At 44.0% G+C, this 26,029-nt stretch overlaps 1 protein-coding gene across 5 annotated transcripts in view; it reads right to left on the bottom strand.

The window, feature by feature from the left end:
* PLCB4 (phospholipase C beta 4) overlaps window positions 1–26,029 on the bottom strand; it is a 354,199-nt gene that overhangs the window by 54,725 nt on the left and 273,445 nt on the right. For all 5 annotated transcript variants that reach the window (XM_080931463.1, XM_080931466.1, XM_080931462.1 and 2 more), the window contains 10 exons: window positions 22,142–22,223; window positions 21,153–21,253; window positions 20,460–20,517; window positions 12,600–12,708; window positions 9,329–9,539; window positions 7,657–7,750; window positions 5,517–5,596; window positions 4,939–5,023; window positions 1,760–1,850; window positions 603–698 (listed from right to left, as the gene is read on the bottom strand). In XM_080931463.1, the coding sequence (XP_080787589.1) occupies window positions 603–698; window positions 1,760–1,850; window positions 4,939–5,023; window positions 5,517–5,596; window positions 7,657–7,750; window positions 9,329–9,539; window positions 12,600–12,708; window positions 20,460–20,517; window positions 21,153–21,253; window positions 22,142–22,223 (1,007 nt within the window). The remainder of the gene's footprint in view (window positions 1–602; window positions 699–1,759; window positions 1,851–4,938; window positions 5,024–5,516; window positions 5,597–7,656; window positions 7,751–9,328; window positions 9,540–12,599; window positions 12,709–20,459; window positions 20,518–21,152; window positions 21,254–22,141; window positions 22,224–26,029) is intronic.

The following is a 26,029-nucleotide window of genomic DNA, read 5'->3' as shown; positions in this document are numbered from 1 at the left end:
CTGAAGCACTCAGTGCACAGTGGGAAGGGAGACAGCTAATTTGCTAACATCCAGGGTCCAGATACACTGGAAATAATAGTAACTGAAAAATGCCATCTCCTAAAAGATTAAGACCCCCCCCCAAAAAAAGACAACCCATTACTATTTGTATATGCTTGAGTGCATGTATGCAGGTGTGTGTGTGTGTGTGTATGTGTGTATGTATGTATGTGTATGTATTTTGTGTGTGTGTGTGTGTGCGCGTGTGCACGCACGTGCAGGTGTGTGTGATATCTATGGCATACAGTTATGTGTGTCAATGAGAGCATGTGAAAGATGGTGAGTGTGTGCCCATGGTGCACACGTGGAGGTCAAAAGACAACCTCGTGTCAGGCCTTACGTTCCTCGTTGTGTTCAGTCTGGCTCTTTCCGCTGTTTCCAGAGCTTTTGCCGAGCTAGCTGGCTCACGGACTGACAGACATTTTCTGACCCTGCCTCCCATCTTCACAGGCATCACAGGTGTCCGTGGTAAGCACGTGGACTCTGGGTATTCAGAATCAGATCCCCACGCTTGTGTGGCAAGCATTTTCCCCACGGGTCTGCTTCCCAGGCCCATGACTCACCACTTTCTATTTCTTCCTCGTTGTCGTCCTCCAGGATGCTGGCGGGGGCAGCCGACTCCCCGGCTTCCATCATGCTCTTTAGAGCTTCCAGCTGTTCTGTAAGGAAAAGCAGATGCAGAGGTGACTGCAGATGCTAACATCGCTTATGGAGGGTGAGGCTCAACATCAGCACCAAGGACAGGAAAGGGCAGCGGGCAACGTGCCGTGGCTACACTCACGCCTTACCCAATCTTTTAAAGGACTGCAAAGCCAGTGTGTTACAAACACAGGAGGAGAGCCTACCCTGCCGTGGGTGAACCCCATCTCATTTCTGATGGCTTGGTTTGGAAAAGGCATCGGTATGTAAAGATAGATGTCAAAAATTCATATTCTGAAGAAGCTGGTGTAGACCGAGGTTTGGAAGCAATTACAGTAACAGGACAAAACACTGATGTGCATGGTAGAGAACAAGGGCCGTCAGGTGGGGTCACTGCCCTGGTAATAAATAAAACACTCGGAAGCCAGTAAGACACAGATTCCTCTACATCTTAGAAATGGAGAAACGTGCAAAAGGATGAGCTATAATACAATTAAATTGTCAAAAACAAAACAAAATGCTATTAAGCTGTTCTTTCTTTTAGTAAGCATACATGTCACCATGGACCATAGCTAGCACTATGAATATTCTGGGCGATTCATTAGCTGGGGCAGCTTCAAGCTGCTCTGTAAGTAAAATCAGACGTGTCGATGCTAGCGGAAGCTAGATCGCTCATGAACTGTGAGAAATTCTTCTGTCTCTGCGACCTCCACCATCACGGGTGGTAAGCACATGGGTTCCGGTTATCCAGACCGAGACCCTCACACTTCTACAGCAAGCGGTTTACCCACAGAACCACTTCCCCGGCCCTGCACACGTGAGATGTTTCCAATGTGAGTGTAAATTAATTTATCTTTTATGAACAAAACTTTGACAAAGTATGTAGCAGTCCAGAGACTCTCTTTCTCTCTTTCAGCACATAAGCACATGAATTCCACCAAAAGGAGCGGTTGTGAGAGCTGAGGGTGGATGGGAACGTACAGGCACCCCACCCTCCCCCTCTCAGATCAGTAATCGGTTCTAAATCACATTTCATCTGGACGGTGGTGCTGCTCAAAAAACACACGTGCAATTGACTTACTTTTTTCAACTTCAGGCTTCAGCCTTTTATTTTTAATGAGTATTTTTCTCTTGAGGTCATTAGGAGATGGCAGGGGCCTTCCTGGTTCAAGCTAGAGGTGCATAGAAAGAGCTCAGTTAGTGAGTGCCTTCACCCATGCTCAATTCCAGACCAGAAGAGCCCCAGATGCCTGAAGTCACAGCAGCCAGAATCCACTAGAGGTCAGTGTGCACAGCACAGTGCTTTCATCCAGTGAAGCCAGCCTTGATTTAAATAACCCGGAACACCCCCCCCCCCCCCCCCCGCCCCGCAGTCTTCTGGGGTGTACAGACGAATCTGGTTTCCCTGGTAGAATAGTGTCTGATGGGAGCGGTGCTGAGGGTGGCAGTCCTACTGCATGGTGGGTCTTTCACATTTCAGGTCCACCATAAAGCAGTTGACAGGCCTCAGATCACCCCTACGTCTGCACCAGGTCACAGGCTAAGCCTGTCTTCTCAACAGACTGACTTGGGATCTTAGTGGGTTTACTAAAGATGGGAGAGGGCTGAGTGGCTGGAATCTGACCTTCGCTGTGGTGTCATGTTTGTACTTTACAGGGAGTTAAGGTGTTGAGCTTCTCTCTGTGATCTGTGGGGCTGAGCTCTATCGACCTATTCACCCCCACCCCCGCCCACTCTTCCCTATGCATCTTCCCACACAGCCGTTTATCTCCCAGCTCACGACTTTATCCTCTGTTTGAGAAGCAAGTCTATGCCTTGCCTTCTGAGGACTTTTAACTGAGGGCTGCCTGTTACAGGCTGCCTGGTGGAACTGGTCCCTTCCCTGGGAATGTGTAAGTCCCTTCATAAAACCCACACTCAGAAGGTGAAATAAGATAGTCCTAGGAGGCTGAGGGAAGGAGAGAACTGAGTGGGAGAGGGCGGAGGAGGGGAGTGGGTAGGTAAGATCAGATGCAGGGAGAGACAGGAGAGAGGCCCAGAGGGCAGGAGAATGAATGGAAATCTTCAGTGCCTGGGGGAGGGGGGATGTCTAGGAAGTCCCAGAGACCTGGGATAGGAGTCAATGCTGGTGACCTTAGCAGTGGGGACATGGAACCTGAAGAAGCCACCTCCTGTAGCCAGGCAGGACCGCCAGTGGAGTGATAAGGACACAAGCCAACCCACGAAACTTTTGACTCAAAATCTGTCCTGTCTAAAAGAAACGCAGGGCTGGAGCAGAAACCAAAGGAAAGGCCAACCAATAACTGGCTCACCTCAAAACCCATTCCAGGAGCAAGCACCAGCCCCTGACACTATTAATGACTGTTATGCTTGCAGACAGGAGCCTAGCATGACTGTCCTCTGAGAGGCTCTACCCAGCAACAAGCTGAAACAGATTAGGATACCCACAGCCAAACATTACACAGAGGTCAGGGACACCTTCGGAAAAGTTGGGGTAAGGATTCAAGGCCCTGAAGGGGATGAGAACCTTACAGTCAACAAACCTGGACCCCTGTGAGCTCTCAGAGCCTGAGCCACCAACATTCAGAAGCTGGAACGAGGCCCCCAACACATACAGAAGACAGGCAGCTCAGACTTCAATGGCTGCCTTGTCTGGCCTCAGCGGGAGAGAATGTGCCTAATCTGGCTAAAACTTGATGTGCCAGGGTGGGATGATACTTAGGAAGCCCCACCCTCTCAGAGGAGAAAGGGGGCACTCTTTGAGGGAGGCACCTGAAGGATGAGCAGTGTTTGGAATGTTAATTAATTCATTAATTAATTAGACTGCAATAAAATAAAAGCAAGCCTCTTCTCTTGCCCAGGAGAACCGATAGAGGATCCAAGCTGAGGAATCAATTGTAATAAAATAAAACATGGATGCTTCTTCATATAGGATCCCTCAGAATCAGCTTCCTAAACAAGGATTAATACATCATAAATTTATGTGAGAGCTCTTGCGCATGTCAACAGAGAAGTGGAAAAATAAGAGGAAGGAGGAGACAGCCAGTGAAGGGTGTTACTATTTGGATGTTATCACCTGCTCGCCCCTGAGGTGGCGCCCAGGGACTCCTGGGGGGCAGGGAGCCCAGGGCTCACAAGAGAACAGGTGCTCAGAAATAGCCCTTGGGAATACAGAGTGAGGGGACTGGTGGGTAGGTCCGTTCTTAGACCTTTCCAGACTGTTCCTCTTGTGTGATCAGAGCCTGAGCAGTTACCAGAGGTCACTGCAGGCACTGGCAGCCAACAGTCAGGCCCAGTGTTGGGTGAACATGGCCAGCACCTGCCACTGTCAGCAGGCTGCAGAGAGCCGGGCGGGGAGCAAAGGATGCGGCCCTGTCTCCCTGCGCTTTCAGCTGCAGCAAGTCCTTTAGGGAAAAATCCATGGCCAGAGCAGCCAAGTCATTCCTGGGGCACACGTTCCCTCTTGCTATGGACTTTCCTGTGCCTCTCTGGTCAGACGCCGCCATATTTGCAGGAGGGCTGGAAAGCCTCACGCTTTAACTCTAGTAACCCTTGTTCCTTGCAACATCTTGTCATGGTGCATCTTATCCTCCTGGACATTACAGATTCTGACAGAAAGCCAAGGAACTCTCTAGAACAATTACAAATGCATTTGGACTCCATAAAGCCCTCCTATGAAGCAGGGACTTCAATGACAACTGTTTTGCGACCAAACTGGCAGGTATATAATGAAGCTCAAAAGTGGCCATGTGACTCGGCCTGGGTGTTTATTTTGGAGTTGGGAACTTGAACTCTGTGTCTTATGACATCGGTTTGGAGCTTTTCCCACAGCCACTGGCTCCCATGAGTTCTGAACCCTGGGCGCACATTTCTTTACCTGGAGGACACAATGCACCCGCTTAGGACCCTTGGTTGATCAGAAACAAAATGACACCATGGTGGGGCTCTAGCGCTGGTGGTTTTACAGGTATCTGAAGTGACTCTGGATGCATTGGACACGGGGAAGCACTAAGGGACTTGGACTCCTGGCTGGGAAGCTTTATGACATTTAAAACATGAGATCCTAAGAGCAGCCAGATGTTTACTTTAGGCTCCTCTCTACATCCCTCTAAAGCACGATAAAAGCTTTTTTGTACCGGAGAATCTAAATAAATATAAAAAATCCTTAGTATTCACCCTCCAGTGCTACTTGACCCCTGAACAACACATTTCAAAACAAATCCATTCATGCTGGAACTCTGGTTTGCTAAAAATACGTACTGGATGCGACTCAAGTGCTTGTTTCAACAGGAGATCCCCAAATAGATCTTCACAATACTTGGACATCTTGTACTGTTGATATTTGCTGGGGAGAAAGAAGAAGCATTTGTTAATTCAAGTGCCCCTTGGCTCTCCAAGAATGAGAGAGACACCCATCTCCACAGCCAGACTCCCCCGCTCTGCAAAGTCCACAACTGTCTTCATAGCCTTAGCTGGAGCTGCACTTTCAACATATCATACAAACTTAAAATGGTAAAACTTGAAATTTAAAAAGAAAACAGCAAGGGAAACATAAGATCGCCTCCCAAGCTAGTGCTGAATTTCCCATCTCGAAGAAACTTTAAGACTAGGTGTCCTAATTTCTGACCTTGTGTTCAGAGAAAGCATTACCGAGCCACATGAAAATGACTTCTTGGTAGAGGGAATGTCTGTGTCCCTGCTGGAGGATTATTTGCTCCTTGATGCATCAGACAGTGGACTGCTCAGTTTTTTGTTTTTTAAATTAACAGCAAGGATGAGGAGCAAGGGAATCTGAAAGGCCACCAGGTAGGGACATGGCAAAGAAGGGGCCTTTGTACCTGCAGTGGTTTTCGAAGGAGAGGATTACGGGGTACTCGGATGTGACAAACGCCGTTTCCTTGATGGCTTGGATCACATCCTGTAGAGACAAAGAGTGGTTATGAAAGAAAAGAGCAAACAGACTTACAGCCCCCTGACACTGTTCACAGTCCACTAACTGAGCATTTCAGAAAGTCGGCTTTAACAGTTTTGACCTGGAGAATACATCTGCCTCGTCACCCCTCCTGGGGAGGCTCAAGAGGCTTAGGACATTGCTTTTCTATCAAAGCTCTTCTCTGTTTCCTCCATTGCTGTTACGTAGCATTACTTGAGTGGCCTGCTAGTTCTCACTTGACAGCGTGCAGAGCTAGGGAACTCTGGTTCACCCCTTCCTCCTTCGTGTAGTTTGAATGAGGAGTCTGGAAGCTTCTAATTGTCCTGCCTCTGAGTTTGGGATCATCTTGGACTGTGTGTGTGCCCACCATTCTTGTACAGGTATGAGAACTGCAATACCCATGTTTCCTGTGAGCCTGGTGAAAAGGGGGATCTCTTCTGTAACCAAGGAGCAGGTGACATAAAACAGGAGGGGGCTCTGACTTCACTGTCATACCCCCACCTACTCCCAAGGGGCTAACACCTTCCTATACCTTGCATCTTATGAAGCAGACAAGCCGCATCTGAGGGTTATACCTCATGTCTAGAAAGAGACTTCAAGCCAGAGCTTCTACCATCAGACTATCGCCCTAGAAAAGTCGACAAGTTCTTACTGGTCTGTCGCTAACCACAGAACCAAGGCTCATCACTCAGCAAGTCGGAAAACATTTTTACAGTGGTTATCCACGGCGGGGACGGTAAAGTGACACACTTGAAAAATGTTCTATTGACTCAATCATTTAATTGTTATTCCTTAAACTTTATTCACTGGTGAAGCTGGCCACAAACTTAATTACCTAGAAAATGGTCCAGGATTATTACTTGAGAAAAACTCTGGTGTTTCCCTTGAGGTCTGCCTTCCTTCCGGGTGATTCTTTTCCCTGTTGTGTTCTGACTGACCTCCTTGGTTCTTTGAGGAGGTCACCCCTGGTCCTGTCATTTGATGACTGTATAAACTCACACCTTCTCGCTTTAATACACCCTAACTCCTCTTAGAAAGCATGATCTTGAATTTTTGCTGGCTAAAAGTTCTTAATGCCTTGTCTGAGAGGCATGACATGGATGGAACATTCCATGTACAGAACTGAGGCATCTGTGGTCTGGAAGACACCGTAGTGATTTAAGAGGTCGGCAGAGTTGGGGGCCTCCATGCCAGACATCACCATCTATACACAAGCCAGCATGCATGAATGTTTCTGGCATTAGCCTACCACACAATTTCTTACCTTGTGTGGTACCATGGACATGTGGAAGAACACACTAAGAAACTAGCCCTCGAATCACATGTAGACACCACCCAAAGATCCCATGTGATGTCTTATTTATTAACTGTTGTCCTTTTGGTGGGAAGCTTTAGTAACTTCTCACTGGCCTGGTACTGAAATGACCACACTTACTGCTGGTCATGGGAATTGTTTTCTTCATGACTCTAAGTCTTTGGAAAGTGTGGAGTCTGATCTGTGGTAAGGCTTCCAAGTTTAGAAACTTTCCTAACAATCATCCACAAAGCCAACATCACTGTCTCCTTATCATAAGGCTTATTTATAAGCTGTGTTTCTCTTTTTATGTTACCTTGGAGTCTCTCAGGAACAATAGAAAGTGGGCAAGAAAATAGGTACATAGGATAAAAGTTATTTTTGTAGATTTCAATTTGAGAAAAGTTCTCACCATGTCTTCCACGGTAGCCTTGAAATCCTAAACTTAAGGATTTCTCTCTGCATCAGCATCCCAAGTAGCTAGGCTACATGTGTGCCCAACTGTGTCAAAAACTGCTTTGGGCTAAAACTAGGTAGACTCTGCTAAGGGATCTCATTACCTTTTAGTCATCAATGGAAAGCAAGAAAAATACCATGAAAAGAATCTTATATGACAAATAATACCTATCTTGACTTTCCCATTAAAAATAGAAGAAAGAAATATGACAGTACATTGCTTGAAGAAAAAAAAAAATCTTTTTTTTTTTTTTTCAGTCTGGGAAGGCTATGGCCGTGAACAATTAAAACTCACCTTAAAAAGGATGTCTGTGCACATTGCTTTTCCGTGAGTTATTATTGGTTCCTGATCTTCACCTTTTCCATCCCAACAGTCAAGCTCAACACACCTAGAAACACAGTCATATTACAACCACGAGCTTTAGCAGGAAACCTCATACAAAGTCACAGAGACCTCAAAATAAGTCACTTCCTTATCGGTCAGAAAACTGAGTGTGTAACATGGTTACTTCATGGGCCTTTGGGTCAAAACTACATTTTAACCCTCAAACTCTCGTCATCATCGGAAAGGCCTTGGGTGAGAAGCTGGGTAGTCCCAGTGTCTTGAGAGTGTAAGACCATCTTGAGCAAGTAAGGAAGATTTTTCTTTTTCCCTCAAAATAAAAGGAAGCGAGAGCCTGAGCTGTAACCCAGAGTGAAGCCCTTGCACAGTGGGCTTGGAACCCCCAACTCAGTCCCGGGACCTAACAAGAAGCAAATGCCCATGCTGCTGTGGGGCTCATGCACAGGTGTTCAGACAAAGGCCATCAACGAAGACAGGAAGGAGTTACTCTCTCTCGTGACACGTCCAGTCACGAAACATCCTGAGTCTTAAAACAACCCAAAACTAATACAATTATATTTCTTATTTTTGCACTATTTCAACCTTAAATATTTGCTTATTTCTATAAAAATCACTTTCAGTGATTTCTCCTCAGAGAAGTAAACTTCTGAGTTTTATATTAAGCAGCCACAATGTTAAAATATATTTTTGATTTTTGTATTTTGGGCAGTGGTAAGGTCAAACTGAAGATCATGCACAGGCTAAGCAAATGCCCCCTTCCCCCCCACCAAACTAAATGCCCAAGCTTCTTTCTAAGGCTAAATAAAACTAAATCTAAAACTACCTATGGCTTAATACGGCTTTTAAAAATATCTGTATTTTCTAGTTTAAAGATTTTTGAGGTCCTATTTTAAAATCATAGCAAAGAATGAATGTCTTTTGACTCCCAGGATAACTGAGTTGTTTGTGTGATACTGTTTGTTCTTTCTCAAAGTTGAATGGACTTCATCTATTAAGGAAAAATGTAGACAGTCTTGTCACGATGATTACTATTTCTGATTTTAGAGAACAGCAAATTCCTATAATCTTCCCCTATCCACGGATCAGCCAACTACAGTCAACACTGGTTGGAGAAGATTGGACGCAAAGCTCTAGAAATAAACAATTTGTACATTTAATTTAAACACCATGTGAGTCGTGTGGTGACACCGAGCATCCTGCCTACAAACTGCATCAGTGCAGGGACCAGCACATCACACCGTATCCGCTACCACATGTCAGCCATTAGTGGCCTTCCCTGTTATCAGAAGATTGGAGAACTACAGTGCTAGTGTTCAAGGAGCCCTTCCTTTCATAATAGCAGCCCCAGGGTGAAAGGCAGTGAAGCTGACAATATTATCACAGTGCATCCTTGGGCAAATCTTAGCATCAGTGTTGTGAGACTCTCTGTGCCTGATCTGTAACTATAACTTCATCACAGTTATTGATGGATGTGGGGAGGGTATAGATAAACAGGACTAGGCATGAGCCATTGCTTCACAGATCCACTGGTCATCTTGGAATAATGGGGATTCAAGGGATAATGGAGCGACAACTATAAATGTAAAGGCACCATATACATCTTGATTTATATTGATTTCCAGACCTGCATCCGGCCAGGAGAACTTGTCTGTACATTTCCACCGAAGACTTCCCGCCAAACTGCCGCCCAGTGAGATAGGTGTTGTGGGAGGAGCTGATGAAGTAATGAGCCAGGGGGTGGTCCATCTCCTGGTAAAGTTCTAAGCGATCTAGGAAGACTGGGGCATTTTCATCTGACATGAGATATCTGCAGAATCCATCGCTGGATATGAGGCCTAGGGAGAAGGGAGATCTGAATGACACGGGGGCTCCCTCTGAAGCCGCACATCTTATAATTTCCTCAGCCCAGTTGAGGTCCATTAAAAATAAGAACAGAAGCAACTTCATAGTCTCTCCCAGGAACCTGTCCCTTTCAGAATGCAAACAAAATAAACAATGACATATTACAAGCAAAACAAGATGGTCTGTAAATACTCTCCACTCATATCAGTACCAGCGGATGTTTCCAGTCCTGCAGATGAAGAAGCTATACTATGAACCATGATGTGGAGGGAGGCCTCTGGCTCTGCTATGACCACCTTTGCCTTTTGCTGCCTGTGTCCTGGTTTCTCCTGCAAAGTGAGGAGAATGCTAGCCGTCTGCCTCCCTGGATCCTCGTGACTGTAACTTGAGGATGCCTGTAGGATGCGGGCATTAATTCTCACGGGGAATTTCATTCCGTCCGAGGAGGGGCCTTCCCTGGGAATGGCTGCCTCTCCAAAATTAAACAAGTTTCACAGCTGTCTAGTGTTAACCTGTGGAGCTGGTGAGAAACATTCCTGAGACACAGGGCAAGTCTCACTTTAGTCACTGTTTTCTAAATGGGGCAGGGCCCACATAGCAAGCACAGAGCGAACAACCAATGCTCCACAAGTGCTAGTAGTCCCGGCCCTTTGGTTTTTCATGTAACCATTTGCAAGTTATGAAGGCAGTTTCACACCTCCAGAAGAGCTCTGCTGATCACTTAAGAAAACATTCGTTCATTCTAACACCAAATACTTTTGAGACACTGGTATAGATGCAGAAAGAAAGACATGGTCTTCTTTTTAAAAAAACTAACATATTATGGGTAAGAGAAATAAATATACAAACCAAATAGAGCCTTGGGAGTGTTGGAGGGACAAAACACTAGATGAAAGCTACGGAAGCATCCTGGGATCCTGGTTTAGGTGTGTGGCCAGTGAGTTCGGAAAGACACACACAGGCATGGGGCAAACCGCACAAACAGGCGTGGAGCTTTCAGGCAGGAGGATGAGCAAATGCAGAGATCTTACAGTAGAGGTGTGTGCTCTCAATCCACGCAATGAATGCAAGTACAATGAGCAACACCTTGGGAAAAGTGGAAATCAATGATGCTGGAGAGGGCCAAAGGCCGAATCCACCAGGTTTCAGTCCTAAGCACTTGAGATTTTATCCCAAGCCTGCTGGGAAGCTTTGGTGGGGTGGAAGAGTCCAACGATACCATCAAATAGTGTTCTAAAAGGCTTGCTCTGGCCACTGTGTGATGCACAGTACTGAATAAGGAGCGAGGGGGAAAATCAGAAGGCAATTAGCGGTGCCCATGAGAGGCACTGTAGGCCTGAGTGTCTGAGAAGCTGGGGATAGAGGGCTGGATCTCATGTGTTTTGCTGGCAATCTTAAGTGATGTGAAAGAATTCAAAACTACAGGTGATCCCAAAGGTTCTGGCTTGAAAAGCTAAGTGAGTAGCTGCATTTTATAGGCTGAGAGGGAAGAAGGCTGGAGACAGGAAAAATTAAAGCATGCTGCACACCGGCCCATTCAATGTGCAGATGGACTGGCCCTGGGTTATGGTAGAGATTAGGACTGGGGGTTTACTCTAAAAGTCACATGTATACAGGAGATACCAAAAGCTACTGGCCTGCAGAGCACCCCCTCTCTGAGCATAGGGTAGTGAGGAAGCTGGGTTTTCAAATACTTGGTATATTGGTGTCTGTCTGAAAGACTCTCTAGGGTACATAGCTGCACTGGGAAATGCTGAGCTATCGGAGAGGCACATTTTCTACTTTATGAGCTACTGTCCCAATCCCAAAGTAGCTGTATTGTGTTTAGGGCTGTGTTCTTACAATGACCAATTATTACAGGCTTTAATTTTCCATTCTTTCTGAAAGGGAGAAGCTACATTTTTAGGTGGTGTCAGTTATATTTAAGCTTTAGGTCTTGAAAGATCTTGAGAAATAACAAAGACACATATATATAGTACCATTATCACACCGCCAAGGAACTGTTTCACTTATCTTTCCTTTGAACAAACCACAAGTGCCTTGGAAAGTAGAGACTTATTCGTGCTTTTAATTTCCAGTGTGACAGTTTGAATGTGAAATGTTCCTCACAGGTTGATATGTCAGGACACCTCATTTCCAGTAGGTCTCAAAGTTTATAGACCAGACTAGCAGAGGTAGGTCACTGGGGCAAGTCTGGGCTCTGGATATGTCTGCTTGTTAGCCCTGCTATGATGTGACCGGGTGCCTCACACTCCTGACACCATGCCTTCCTGCCATAACAGACTAAAATTTCCTCAAAATGTGAACCAAATAAAATCCTCCCCCCCCCCCCCCAGGAAGTGGCTCCTGTCAGATATCCTGGTCACAAAGATAAGAAAAAGCTGTTCAAAGCAAATGCAGCGGTATTACTTCCTGTTTCTAAGTGCCACATTTGCAGGCATGCCCCTGTTGCAGGGATCCCCTGCAGTCTTCTCCACATTTTTTCCTTTGACTAATATTTAAACAGCATACTGTTTCCAAAACGAAATGAAAGAGATAAAGACGAACGATTTATGAACATGGTTTCTGACTAGTTAATTTCCTATCAGTGTCTTTAATCTTCCATCCCAAGCTGTCAAACAAGGAGACAGAGAGCACATCAGATTACATACTAAATTTATTAAGTTTAGCAAAACAAAAGGGAGAAAAGAAAGGCGCAGATTCTCATGTGACAGAGATTCTTTCGAAAGACTGTGCAATAAGACTGCCTTTTCAAACTATGCAAAATTAAAACCTGATTTATAAGCATACACAGGGGCTGTCATCGTAATGTGTTTACCAACACAATACATTCAGTAGAAGTGTGTTTCAGACAGTGTGGACTCACTTGATAGAATATACAAATTGAATTAATTTAAGAGCAAGAAAAGAATAAATAAATAACCAGTCTTTGGGTCTACAGTGCTCGAAAGCATGTAGGATATTTTAATTAAAACTCAAGGGTCTTAAAGGCTGTGTGCTTTTTCTGTCTTAACAAAAACAAAATGTGATTAGGCTCTTTTCACTTATGTTACCTTTTTTCTTCAACTCTTCATCAGGCTCGTAGGTCTCGATGATCTGCATTGCTCTTTTAGCATCATAGAAGGGGAATAAGATTTCATTCAGCCGAGGATCTCGCTGATGCTGCGACGAGAAAGTAACTCCATTGAGGTCCACACTCCTCACCCTTGAAACGCATTTCTCAGCAGAGTTTGTAAAACGAGACACATCCAGACTACTGTATTTATGATCACAAAGAACAGCCTTAGCTGCCTTCCTGACCCTCTCCCTAAACTAGTCTTCAGAAAGTCCAGATGTGGACCCACTCTGGTGGAGCCTAATAGAAAGAGGAAGTGTGTGCTCCCCTGTTTAATGCTGAGGGTCACACAGTAGTGTCAGAGTGAGGATGTCAGCTGCACTGGCTTCCCCTCCTTCCACTCACACGGCTGAGTGTGATACAGGGATGCGACTGGCCACAAATATGTGTAAAAAATGAGAGCAGAGGCTCTCTGCAACATTTACTAATTTAGCATTAAATCTAGTTTTAAAAGTAAAAAAGAAAATTAGAATAAGCAACCAGATCATGTACTAAGAGGCCCAAAGCCCCAAATATTAACACAAAACCTCTTAATATCAGATTGAGTAAATAGTTTTTAATTCTATCATTCTCTAGTAATGAGAGGCTCTTCAGTACCCTGCAGACTATGTTTTTTGAGTCCAGTTTTCCAAAAGTTATAATTTTAATGATAAAAATTAATAAGAACAGAATACTTGTAAATGCATATTATACTTAAAAAGACTTGAAATTAGAAAGCAATGGCTCCGGACATCTTCACTCTAAAGCTGAACTCACTGTACTCTAGAGCTCCGAGTAGAGCTCTTGGAAGAAGGCTCTTGTGGAAGCTGCTGACAGCAACCCTTTCCTTGTCTCCACACATAAGATGTGTCTTGCATTGCCTGAGCAACACAATTTCTGCAGTGAGGACATCCCAACTTCCTAGAATTGTAAGAAGCCTATTCCCTATGTGTTTATGTGTATGTGCCTGCATGTATGTGCCTGCACAGGTGTGTGTGCCTGGGTGTGTACTTGAATATGTGTCTGCACATGTGTGTGTAAGTGCTCACAAGTATGTGCCTTCACAGGTACGTGTGCCTGAGTATGTGTGCTTGAATATATGTGCCTGTGCATGTGTGTCTCTCTGTTTGTGTGTGTGTGTGTGTGTGTACATTTCTCACACACCATGGCACATGTCCTGAAGTAAAGGGCCCATTAAATATTCTTACACATCACTGAGGATGACAGGTTTTCATTGTGTCCCTGGTCATCCCTCAAAAGAGTAAAAACCAAACTTTTGTGGAATCATGACCAATAAGCAGAAGTGAGCAAGAATTGGTCAACAAATAGTATTTTGGCAACAACTCTTTACCCAGATGCATGCACAGACTTTGCAATATTATTAGGAAGATGCATAGAAGCAACTGATGCAAGTTCTGAAAAGAGGGCCGCATAAGGAACAACAGAACACTTGATTTTAATTGCTAAGACACAGATGTGTCTAGACATCTCCTTGTCCTCTTTAGTTGAGAGTGTTAAAGGGATGAAATCAATATCTTTTGACAGACTATCAAATTGAAACATGCTTCTTTTGTCATATTAAATAATTATTGATTATGCCATGAATATGCTGGAGACTATTATACTAACAACAGCAGGACTTGATTGTAGAGAGAATGGTGCTGAGATCTGTAGAGAAAGAGAAACTGATGTGGAGGGGGTGGGGGTGGGGTGCCAAGCAAGAGAAGTCCTGCTGGACCTTTAAGGATCCCATGCACCGTGCAGTACACTCCAGTATTCAAGGGATGAGAATCCACCCTGAGGTGAGAAGAATTTAAAAGCATTCAGAGAAATAAAACATTAACCACTCTCTAGAAAAATTTCCCCCATAAACAGTAGCACTAAAGAAGATGGGTAAGGGATGAAAAGGTTTCTTTCATACCCCAGCATAGTTAAACTCAGAGCTATCCTTTATCTTCCCTAGGGAAATTAAGTCATAAGGTCACTGTTGAGCATTAGGAACTTAAGAGGAATGATGAGGCAAGTCCATGAGCCTTAAGGAGTGGGAGGAAAGAGAATCAAGATGGAGCCACAGGAAGAGGTTCTAGACCCAGGTGGTCTTAATTGGCGAAAGAAGAACATGCCAAAGAAGTTCTCATGGTGTTCAGGCTGGTTCTCTCCACTTCTTGCTGACTTGTATTGATTCAGAGGAGCCTTGTTGTTTCTGACGGACCATGCTGCTGCTACTGATAAGTGTTTGCTATTGATCTGACCTGCTGATATCATGACAAGGAAGACTGGAATCATTCCAAGGAACTATTTCTAAAGAGGAGCGCAACTCCCTTTTTATATTAACTTTCTTTCTCCCTTAAATCTAGCAGGGAGGTTGAAGTACTTACAAACCCTAAGTAAAGTAGGTTTTGAAAAAAAATCTAAACCTAATATATATATATATTATATGTGTGTGTATGTAGGTATGTATGTATGTATAAAAGCACACCCATGTGCTTAAAGGCTATAATATAAAAATATATCATATGCTGGCAACAATATAAAGAAAGAGTAATTATAAACTGCTGATCAGAATTTCATGTACTACAGATAATATATTTTTTAGCAGTTTGTCTTTCAGAAAACTAAGTCCATTTATCCAGCTTCCTTACTTTCTATGTGTGAACCCTAGAGAAAATGAAATCAGCATGAGGAGGAGGAAGAGGAGGAAGAGGAGGAGGAGGAAGAGGAAGAAGAGGAAGAAGAAGAAGAAGAAGAAAAAGAAGAAGAAGAAGAAGAAGAAGAAGAAGAAGAAGAAGAAGAAGAAGAAGAAGAAGAAGAAGAAGAAGAAGAAGAAGAAGAAGAAGAAGAAGAAGAAATGTCATGAGGAAAAATGGGATACAGCCGCGGGAGAGAGAACTGATGACAACAGGGAGAGAAGAGAACTCAGACACATTGGGTGATTTACACGCAGGTGCGTACAAACACGGTGCTACTTAGAATGTGCTCTGTGCACGGCAGCAGGAGCAGCAGCAGCATTACCATCAGGGGGAGATTTTTAAGGACTCTTCCGGTCTGGGTGAAAGCAGGCATTGTTTGGGGTGGAGGAGGGTTAGGATGAGGGCTGGGATGCTTTCCAGGTGATCCTGACTTGCTCCTTTTAGGCAGTGGTGGTGCTCTAAGAGAAGAGGTGTGTCTCGGTGGGTAGAATGCTTACCCAGCCCTATGGGCTTCATCTCTAGCACTGCACTGATCAGGTGTGAGGATACCTGTCTGCAGTTGCAACACTTGGGAAGCAGAGGCAGGAGGATGAGGAGTCAAAGGGCATCTTATGCTATGTAGTGAGTTGGAGGCCAGCCATATGCGACCCTCGCTGAAAAAAATAAAAAAGAAAGAAAGGCAAAAAGCATTGCTTTAACTTGTAACCACATGCATTTTAACACACTTGCATATCCAAGGCAACAGAAACAACCAAACTAGAGGAGCCCAAATGCCTAAGTTCTGGAAGGGAGGAATGATCATTTGACCAGTATACCTAATAAAGCCTTATCTGTTAAAATGTAACTAGAGGACATAGTACTCCTAAGGCCACCCACACTGTAGACTGGACAGCCAGGGAACAGTGCTTAGTATTTACTACCTAATGGTTACAATTTTAGCAAAAGAGCTTTAAGTACAGGCAAAAATAAAGCTCCATTTAGATCTGTTCTGCCAAATAATAGAATCGTTTCTTCCCACCACCTAATTTTCACATTTTAAAAGGCAACATAGCATGGTCCCTAACAAATGGTAAGGACTGCATTACTGCATCAGAAAAAGGGGCAGTGATACATCATATCATATTATATTCAGGTAACCTCCAAGTAACAGGGTACAGAAGAGTTCAAGTTAGAAGCAAGCATAGTGAGGAAGGTTCTTCACAGCTCTGAGACAACATCAGCTTCCAATCAGATAAAGGACTTACCCAGGATATTCATTTCCTGGTACCTAGTGCTTTGCAAAATGAGGTTCTAAATAGCTGTTAAGAGTAGGTCACGGAAAACTGTGCCCACGTAAATAAGATCTATTATGGACAGTCTCCACACCTCTGTCCTTAGCTTTAGTGAGAAAAGGTGTCAACTGACCTTCCAAGTGCACTGGGAGAGACAGATGATAATTTAATGATATACTGTATTAATGATACCATTTCAAAAATTACATAAAAGGTGAAAATAAAAATCAGCAAGGATAGGAACACTCATAGAATGAAATATCCTCCCCTCCTTCTCTCCCTTCTCCCTTTTCATCAAAATATAAAGAGATCATAAAGAGAAAAAGACTTGGGGTACTTTCTTCCATAATTCCAACTGTTAAAATGGAAAAAAAAAAAAAAAAAACCAGCTTCAGTGCTACTGTGATCAGATGGTGTTCGAGGCGTAGATAACCATTGGTAAGAAATAAATTGAGTTTTTATTACTCTCACAGTTTGAGACCCATTCCTTTTCTTAGTTTGCTTTTTTCCTGCTCTCCATACAGCCCTTCATTCTACAAGCCCTTAGCTGTTATATTTATAAGAAAAACAGAAATGGAGGTGATACTGAAATCAATGTATCTTATTAGCAACCGGGAAAAGAGTATGAAACCAACTGACCCCGGAGATGGTGCTTGGTCCTGGGAATTACTACTGAGCTGGGAGTTGAGCCCAACACTGGCAGCTCCCAGCATCTCCTCCCATTGGCTCTTTTGACTCCAGCTTCTTAGTTCATGACTTGGGCAAAGAAAGATTCCCTTTACCCACTGCATAGAACCCAGAGACAGAGTGAGAGTAAAAGTTTAGATATGAGTAGTGAACTTGTCTAATTAAATTCTTCGAGAATACTGTACTGTTTATATGTATGTATGTATGTATGTATGTATGTATGTATGTATATATGTATGTATGTATGTATATATGTATGTATATATGTATGTATATATGTATATATGTATGTATGTATGTATGTATGTGTGTGTATGTATGTATGTATGTATGTATGTATATATGTATGTATGTATGTATGTATGTATGTATGTATGTATGCATGCACACATATTGCTCAGCTTCTCCCCCACTTCACTAAGCACCTCAAGGTAGAATCCTGTTAGCCTAGACAGTGCTGCATAAACCTCCGTGTGTGCCCGTTAACTGGGCATCTTGTTAATGACAGCTACCAGCTCGGTGCATCTGCATTGTTAATGGGCTACCAGGGGATGCTAATGCTACCTGTCAGACTGTGGTGATGACCAAGAGACCCTGAAAAGCAGATGAGAAATGAATCCAAAGCTAAGGGAAGGGGGGGGAGGGCAAATATCCTACACAGAAACCAAGTAAAAACTTTCTCTCCCTCTTGCCTCTTGAAGGTAGAAATTAGTATACTAAACGGAAATGTGCAAAGAAGGAGCGAGATTTACAGGCTGGAAGGTGGTAGGAGCCAGAGTGTCACTGGCTAATATGAAGGAGATTTCTCTCCCCCAGTCAATCCTAGGCAATTAACCTTGTTGTTTATGACCCTACTGATTTTTGTTGTTGCTACAACTGGTTCTCTAGTTAATTGAATGGGTTTCCAAGCTGACTGCTTCTGTCTTCAAGGTATAACAATCTGCCCTAAAATCTGCACATATGGAGGCCAGCTCCTTGCTTTTCCAAGTGTTCCTCATTCACTCGATGCTGAGTCCCATGCATCAGTGAAACTGCCTATTAAGGCTACATGGCTGAGATGCTTAGGAAATGTAGAGGTCTTATGATTTTTTTTTTTTTTTTTTAGGGTCACAGACCTTTATGTCGTAACACCTCTTGCTCTCCTGATGAGCTCTGTCTCCTTGCCTTACAAGATGAGGAGCAGCCCTGCCTGAAGCTGTGTCTTAATTCTAGAGGAATTACATAAAAGTAGAACTGTACACAGAATGTGCAAGATGCTGGCAGGGGGTGGGGAAGAAGGGATGCTGTAAGGGGGAAAGAAGGAGATTCGTGGAGATGATGCTCTGACTGAGGTCCCAGGGCATACACTACGATCTACAGAAACCTAGAATGTGCCGACCATCGGTCTCATCCGCACGCTCAAAGTATCTCCTAGTGTAAGGAGAAGCTACATGGGAGGAAATATCCAGAACAGAGGGGTGACTGTCCACTGGGCCAGTGTCTGATAATGACGTCATGTTTCAAACAGATTGTCAGCAGTGTGTAGACTCCTTGGACGTGCAGAAGGAGTTGATGCAGGCCCGCCTTCGTTGCCATACCCACAGAGGTTCTACAACTTAAAACAAATTAAAATGTCTTTAATATTACGAAATTAATATTACAGGAAATGCAATAGAAAGCGAGAGTCTCGAGGATGGCTCAGGAAGGGAGGATGAATGGATGGATAGCGTGGTAAAGACCTCTCCCCTCCCACAAAGCATCTTCTGCCCCGAGAGCTGGATTCCTGCCCATCTTGCCAGATTGGAGATGCTCAGTGCACCAAAATGAAAAGGTGAAGGGAAGCTAAACAAGCAACGGGGACGAGAAGGGAGGAGGCAGAGAGAAGGAAGTGAGAACTGTGCACAAGAATGTGGATGAGATCTGTGTAAAGAGTGTACGAACACAGTGTGTGCTCGGCACCCACTTCGCAGTGCACCGGAAAGACTTAAAACCGTTTTTGTGTAAAATAAATAGAGTATTGGCCTGAGTGGAACCCTTAAAGGTGGAGCCATCTGTGCAGATACACAGAGCCCGTCTCTCCCTTGTCTCGGTGAATTTGTGCTCGTGCTAACAGTTTCTGATGTTGCTGCCTTATAAACCGGAGGCCAGTGAGCCTGCAGGAATCATGAAGGGAAGACCTTTGGAAAAGAAGTCATTTGTTCCCGCTCTTCTTTTCTAAGGCATCATGTCTGACATGATGCTTCCTTGGCTGTCTCTCTGCTGGGGACTGAATTCACATGTCCTAACCATGTCCTTCCACCGCACAGCCCCATCCAGCCCTCCTACCACTCTTCTCTCTCAAGTCCATGGTTAGAGCCAAAATACTTTCTACAAGACAGTGCTGTCCACACCATACTTAGATGTTTCAAACTTTTTATGTGTTTCGGGGGAAAAGGTGAATTTCTCTTTGCAGATTAAAAGGAGTCTATGTGGGTTTTGCTAAAAAAAAAAAAAAATATGCTTTTTGCACATAAAAAGAAAAAGCTAATTTAGTTATAATAATGAAAGTTGTGACCTTTATTTGTTCTTAAATATCTTCCTTAGACTCAAGCAAATTTTGCTAGCTAAATGAACCGTGTTCTAAATTCAGCTCTGAGCTTGTTTTGAAAAATAACATGTAAAAAAATTGACCTGCAATCTAGTTGGCCTAACACTATAGTTTTACCTAGGAGCTCAAGTATCAAATATTCAATTTAAACCTATGTATTTTTCTTACATGCAATTCGCAAAAATACAGGTTTCTAGTCCATGCAAAGGTATGAGGAAAAGTTAGCAATGGAGAAATCAAATACAGTGTCATATATTCAGTCCGTTCTCAATTCATACAATCAACAGACTCAAACCACCTTAAAAACCATCTTGCAAAATCAGACACATCCAACTGATAAAGACATTACAAATTTCACACATACACACGGAACCAGAGCTGCACACCACAGTGTGAGACTGACAGGAGGTGGTGCGCAAAGCCAGCCTGGAGCACAGGGACACACGGACAGCAGCTGATTTTTGCACCTGGCCAAGCCATCATGGAAAGATCAGCAGGTCAGAAGCAAAGCCAGGAAGGGTGCAGGATGCAAGCATGCAGTGAGGACACTGGGGAGGCAAGCCACTGCACACAGACTTATGGAGTTAATGTATGAAAAAGCTTACTTCGTTTAGAAAGCTCACTAATTGGTCTACCGTTAAATAATCAGTTTTGTCTCCATTGCTGAAAAGAAATGTAGTAGAGAAAGTAAGTTTTGGTATATGATGCTACAGTAGGTACGATTTACATGTTGACATTTGTTGATAATTCTAAACTCCTTTTCTAACCTGAATTCTTAGAGTAGTCAGAGACTGCAGTGTGGGGGCGGGGGCGAGGTGCGAGGAACTGGAGAACAATGAGAGCGGAAAGGGAACGTTCCCACTAGGTCACAGAAACTGACTAAATATGCAGTTCTTTAGCATTATCAAGGAACATTCCTCCGAAGAAAACAACATGTAAGTCATCCATTTGAAGTAACTGGAATGAATGAACTTCTCAACAACGTAAACATTCCAAACCAAGTCTAGTTAGTTCACATACTGGGTTAATACCTAAAGGAGCAGGTTAAAATCGTAGGTAGTTAGTAAAGCCAATGCCAGGGAGGAAAACGTTCCAAGTGCTGTAATTAATCTATGTCAAGGTTTCTAAAATGAAAACTCAGAGTGGGCCAATAAATTAAGGGGGAGAAGAGTGAAACCTTAACTAGGCCTAGCGCTAGCAACAGGTATTTAACATTACAGCAAAAAATGCTTTCAACTTTTACAGGGACAAAGATAGTAAGTACCTACAGAACACTACCTCCATAGGCTAGAACTTACATTTTTTTAAAAAGATCTTCTATATCTGTCCGAGGACAAATCTTTTGTGTCAGTTCATAGAACTTTTCATAGGTAAATGCAGCAGGCTCGATTTCATCATTCTGCAGAGAAGAAAAGAAGAAGTATTTTAAATCAAACACACAAAAAACCCACGTCTTTCTCCTTGGAGAGTTGCTATTCACAAGGTCCTGGGCACTTAGGGTAACCAGGGCAGGAGAAATGAGGCTTCCCTGGCTGTCACGAAGGGACGGGTGATACAGGAGACACTTGGTGACACCTGCCTCCAGCACAGCTTTCTCTGGGAAATCCCTCATTGATCAAATCCACAGACATTTTTCTATCTCCCCTTGAGGAAGGAAAGTAAGTGATCCCATAGAGGATCTGGGATAATCAGACCCAATATTTAATTAATTACACTTACTGTGAATTTTTAGAGGATCATAAGGGATCTCTAAAGGGACTCGAACAACCAAAAATTTACCCGTCACACTGCAAAGTAGCTTTCGAACAAGACTTTTAAACAGAGTCAGAAACATAAGTCATTTTTGCAGTGTAAAAATTAATTTCAATAACTTGAATAAGATAAGTCGTGAGCATAAAAGGGTGGGAGAGAAAGGAATCTTTGACCATGCAAGACTTTCCCAAGGAACTGAATTTATTAGTTAATAATTCATGCTGGTGCTATGCTTGGTTAAGGGGCATGGCTGGGTGTTCTAAAATAGTTTCCATCAACTGTCTAAACAACAGCTGCCTGTCCTTTCTTCTTCTCACCTTTATAAGGTTGACAAAAAATCATTTTGAAGTGAACAAGCTGGGTTTTAAAACCCTCCTCAAGTGACTGGTGAAGGGGAAGAAAGAAAACGAACTGTCCTCTCTGTCACGGACACACTGAGGCTGGCTTAACACAGTCACCTGGCTTATCACATATGCCCCCATAAACAAACAACCGTGAACCCAAGATCTACAAGTGTGTTCAAGTCAGTCAATACCTTTCCACTGGGAAGACCTAATTCCTTGAGGGCCTGAAAGATCACCTTTTCTGTTTTCCCAGATGCAAAGGTTCTAGTAATACTGGAACAGAAGAAAAAGAAAGAAAGAAAGAAAAAAGAGTTAATGCTGTAGCTCGGCTTTGTCAGATGCAGCATTACAAATACCTTAGAGATGGTGGGTTAAGGAGAAGGTAAAGAATAAAACTACCTTTTGTTTGATGGGGTGTTTCAATTCCCAAGCTTCCCTCTGGTTCCCAGGGCCAACTCTGTCACTGAGGAGACTCATTATAATATAAGAGGCCCCACTGGGTGCTGTGACCAAGTGGGTGTTGGAGAAATGCAAGGATATATTCAAATCCTAAGAAATGGTGTTCTTAAGAAAAAGTTACTCGGCAGACAGTATAGTGCTTCTAACGCTTTCTGAGTGAGACCCACACGTAGGGAAAGCAATGGCACTTTAGAAGTCGGCTGGACTTGGCCTGTGACTCCTCTTCTACTGACACAATGTTTTCCACAGTGGCCCAGTACCAGACGTATTATAACTGTTTTCATCTGGGGACTCTTGAGACACCCTGCCATGCTAGCCAGCCAAGGGTCTGGGACTCTACTGTGAAGGTGATGGGAAAGGACCCGGTCAATTATAGCATCAGAATCTTGGAACTTCCCAGGACATGGTATTTCCAATCAGCCTTTAACTAGTTAGTACGGGGAGCATTGATGCTAGTCACATTTGTAACGCCTTCATGGTCCAACTTATGTAAAAGGAAGAGAGACCCCCCCACCCCCCACCCCATGATAAATGTGTTGGAGATACTTAGAAAGAAAATTACTGAGTGGCAGAGATCAGAGAATATCTGGTATCCAGACAGCAGGAACTCGGCTCCCAGTTTCACTGTCTGCCTGTGGCTGTGCTGGTGGCACTCCCTGGTGATTAGTTACTATGGTTATTCAAAGTAGCCTTGACTTGAAGATAAAGCTGACTCTCACCAGTGCGAAGTGGCTTTTCAGTGGAGCAAGCTTTAGCATCTCACGCCCCACCTTCGAATGTAGCTCAGCATTTCTGTTCAAGTCCGTGCAAGGACTGACAGCCAGTTTCTCTGGGTGAGTGTGAGAAGGGGCCACTTCAGCTGCAGGATACAGCTTCTCAAAACAGACCCGGCGGAAGGGGATTTACATAAATGCATTACGGTGTGTCCAATTAAACCGTTATCGTTTTATAGTAGGCCCATGAAGACGCCAAGGAGGATGTTCAAGTGCTCTTGAGGCCATTCTATTCAAGTACAAGGGAGCCCGACGGCGGCGCTCAGGTGTGTGATGCGTGTGTAATGGAACTCTAGCCCAGAGGGTGTTGTTATGACAGTATTTTTTCTCTAATCCCGAGAGCTCAGGTTAATTTTTAGGCACTGACTTGGGATAGATGCCATTTAACATTTCAATCTAACGTCAAGCGGCAGTAATGAGACAGTAACTGTGGCTCCACAGCGAGGTTAGGTACCTGTAATCAGGAGGGAAAATGGTACACAGGGATCTCAGGGCTCTCCGAGATGACTCAAAGCTGCTGGGTTAGGCAGGCCTGGTTATAACACGATGAAAAGTAACTACCATGGCCGTGAGACAGCAGGTACAGAGCCCGAGCCATCCATCCGCCTAAATCAGAACCAAGGCACCACAGGAAGTGAGGCACGTAAAGTCTGCAGCCTTTCGGTGTGTGCTTGGCTATGGTTCAAGAAACAGGGCCAAGGACAAGAAGGTCAAGGAGCAAGGAGATGGGAGAGAGGGGTGCTGACTTCTCAGACGTGAGCAGGGTTGGGCTAGAAAGCCTGAAGACACATTTGCTCATTGTATGTAAAAAGAGAAGAACCTTGGGATGGAAAATGCCACGAGGGCACTGATCAGACTATGTCCCTAGAGTAATGTCTGTTTCCTTTGCTCCAGTCATCTTTCCAAATCAGTATTGAGTCTGAAAAACGTTCATCTCCTGTGATACGGAGGCTGGAGAGGGAATGTGCATTCTTCGGTTTCCAGAAAGATGCACTTTAACCAGAGTTCTGAGAACAGTGTGCTGACAAAGGAACTGGGCCATTATTATAACCTCGATCTAAGGGGTTCTTAACTTTCCTAATGATCTGACCCTTTAATACAGTTTCTTGTGCTGCGGTGACCCCAACTCATGAAATCAATTTTGATGATACTTCATAACTATGATTTTTGCTACAGTTATAAGCCGAAATATGAATATGTTCGGACATAGAGGTTTTGCTAAAGGGCTTGCAACTCAAAGGCTGAGAAGGAGTTCTTTATATAACTCCCTGACCCTTTGGTCAGACATTGGCTTAATGCTTCAAGGTATCTGGTGCTCAATGAGGGTTTGTTTGTTTTGTTTTTAAAGACAGGATCTATAGCCTAGAATGACCATGAACTCCCTTGGGATTATGGGAGTGTACAATCAAACCGGGACTTATGGAAACCAAGGACTTAGATACACTAGGCAAGCTCCCTACCAACTAAGCTACACTCCAAGATTCTCAATGAGATTTTACTCAGTCAAAGTAAACTGTCACCCCTTCCCTTAAAGAAGTTTACAAAAGCAAGCACACTGAAGTTGTACTCGGCCCTACCACAGTGCTGGCTAAATTCTGTCTTCCAGGCTATGCTTGCAAATGACTAGAGAACATGGGCCTAGAAGGCGAGGGAGTCTACCTTCTCGCCCACAGGTCTTCAATGTTTCTGAGAGTTCTGAACACCGACATACGACACAGTCACAGGAGACTCCTAACGTGAAGGAGCAGGTCACACTGCCCATGGCAGGGTGCTGTAGCCTCAGGACCCGAACAGATGGATCGCTGCCCGTATTATTATACGGAGACTCTAGGCCTCTTCAGTCACTGCTCAAACCCAGCAGATCCCTATCACCCAGCTCTCTAGCTACAAGTATTACTCCACATTGCAAGGGATGTGTGGCAGAAACGTCACTTTTGGAGAATGGTCTAAGTGAGAGGGTGAACTGCTGGTGAATTTGAGGGAAAGGCAGGATGTATCAGATACACATACAAAGAAGAGAGAAGAACGAGGCAAGGAGTAAGGCTCCATTCATCCATCATCCCTGCGTCTCCTGGGTATTACATTTAGGGTTAATGTTCAAGAGCAGAAGCCTCTCTCAAGCTGCACAAGGACTATGAAGCCAGATCCCTTTTTAACACAACGTGCACTATATTAATAGTTTCCATTTTAAAACCCTAAAATGTTGGTGAATAGATGACATTTTTAAAAGTGTTTACCCTTCACATCCATTAAAACATTCAGAACAATTTCTCCTAACCCTTGGCAGACAATCTCCTCGGAGAGCTACACCCCCCCCCCCTTTGCTGGCTTCATATCAGTTTTACATCAGTTTTAACAAATTGCCCCAAGTCACAGATGTCTTGTGTTAAGGACCGATTAATAATGACGTGCACACACACGCAAAAAAAAAAAAAAAAATATTTACGGCAATGCCAAAATATCCAGGCCATTTCTAGCATGGGTGTGGTAATGATTTTGTATGTGAGCAAGCTGTATGGGGACCCACAGAGCCTCAACAGGCCTCCAACCCTGTGGTTTGATAGCGTGATGGGAGGAAGGCAAACTCGTGCAACCAGGACTATGGGTTAGAAGGGCTTGCGTCATAAAACTGTGTTGCACTAAGTCCATTTTCCAAACCTTATGGAACAAAAATACACGAGGCATAGCAGACGAAGTTCAGTCCCCTACCCTGCTGTGTGTGCTCTGTGTCCCCCACACCGACAGACGTACTCTAAGTGTGGGCGCACACTGTCTACATGACCAGAGTTGTAGGACCGTTTGGATACACTGAAGGGACTGCCTTGCTCCTGCTCAAGTGAAGGGAGG

Source organism: Micromys minutus (assembly GCF_963924665.1).
Source record: "Micromys minutus genome assembly, chromosome: 17".
NCBI lineage: Eukaryota > Metazoa > Chordata > Mammalia > Rodentia > Muridae > Micromys > Micromys minutus.
This window is presented reverse-complemented; position numbering and strand designations above follow the sequence as displayed.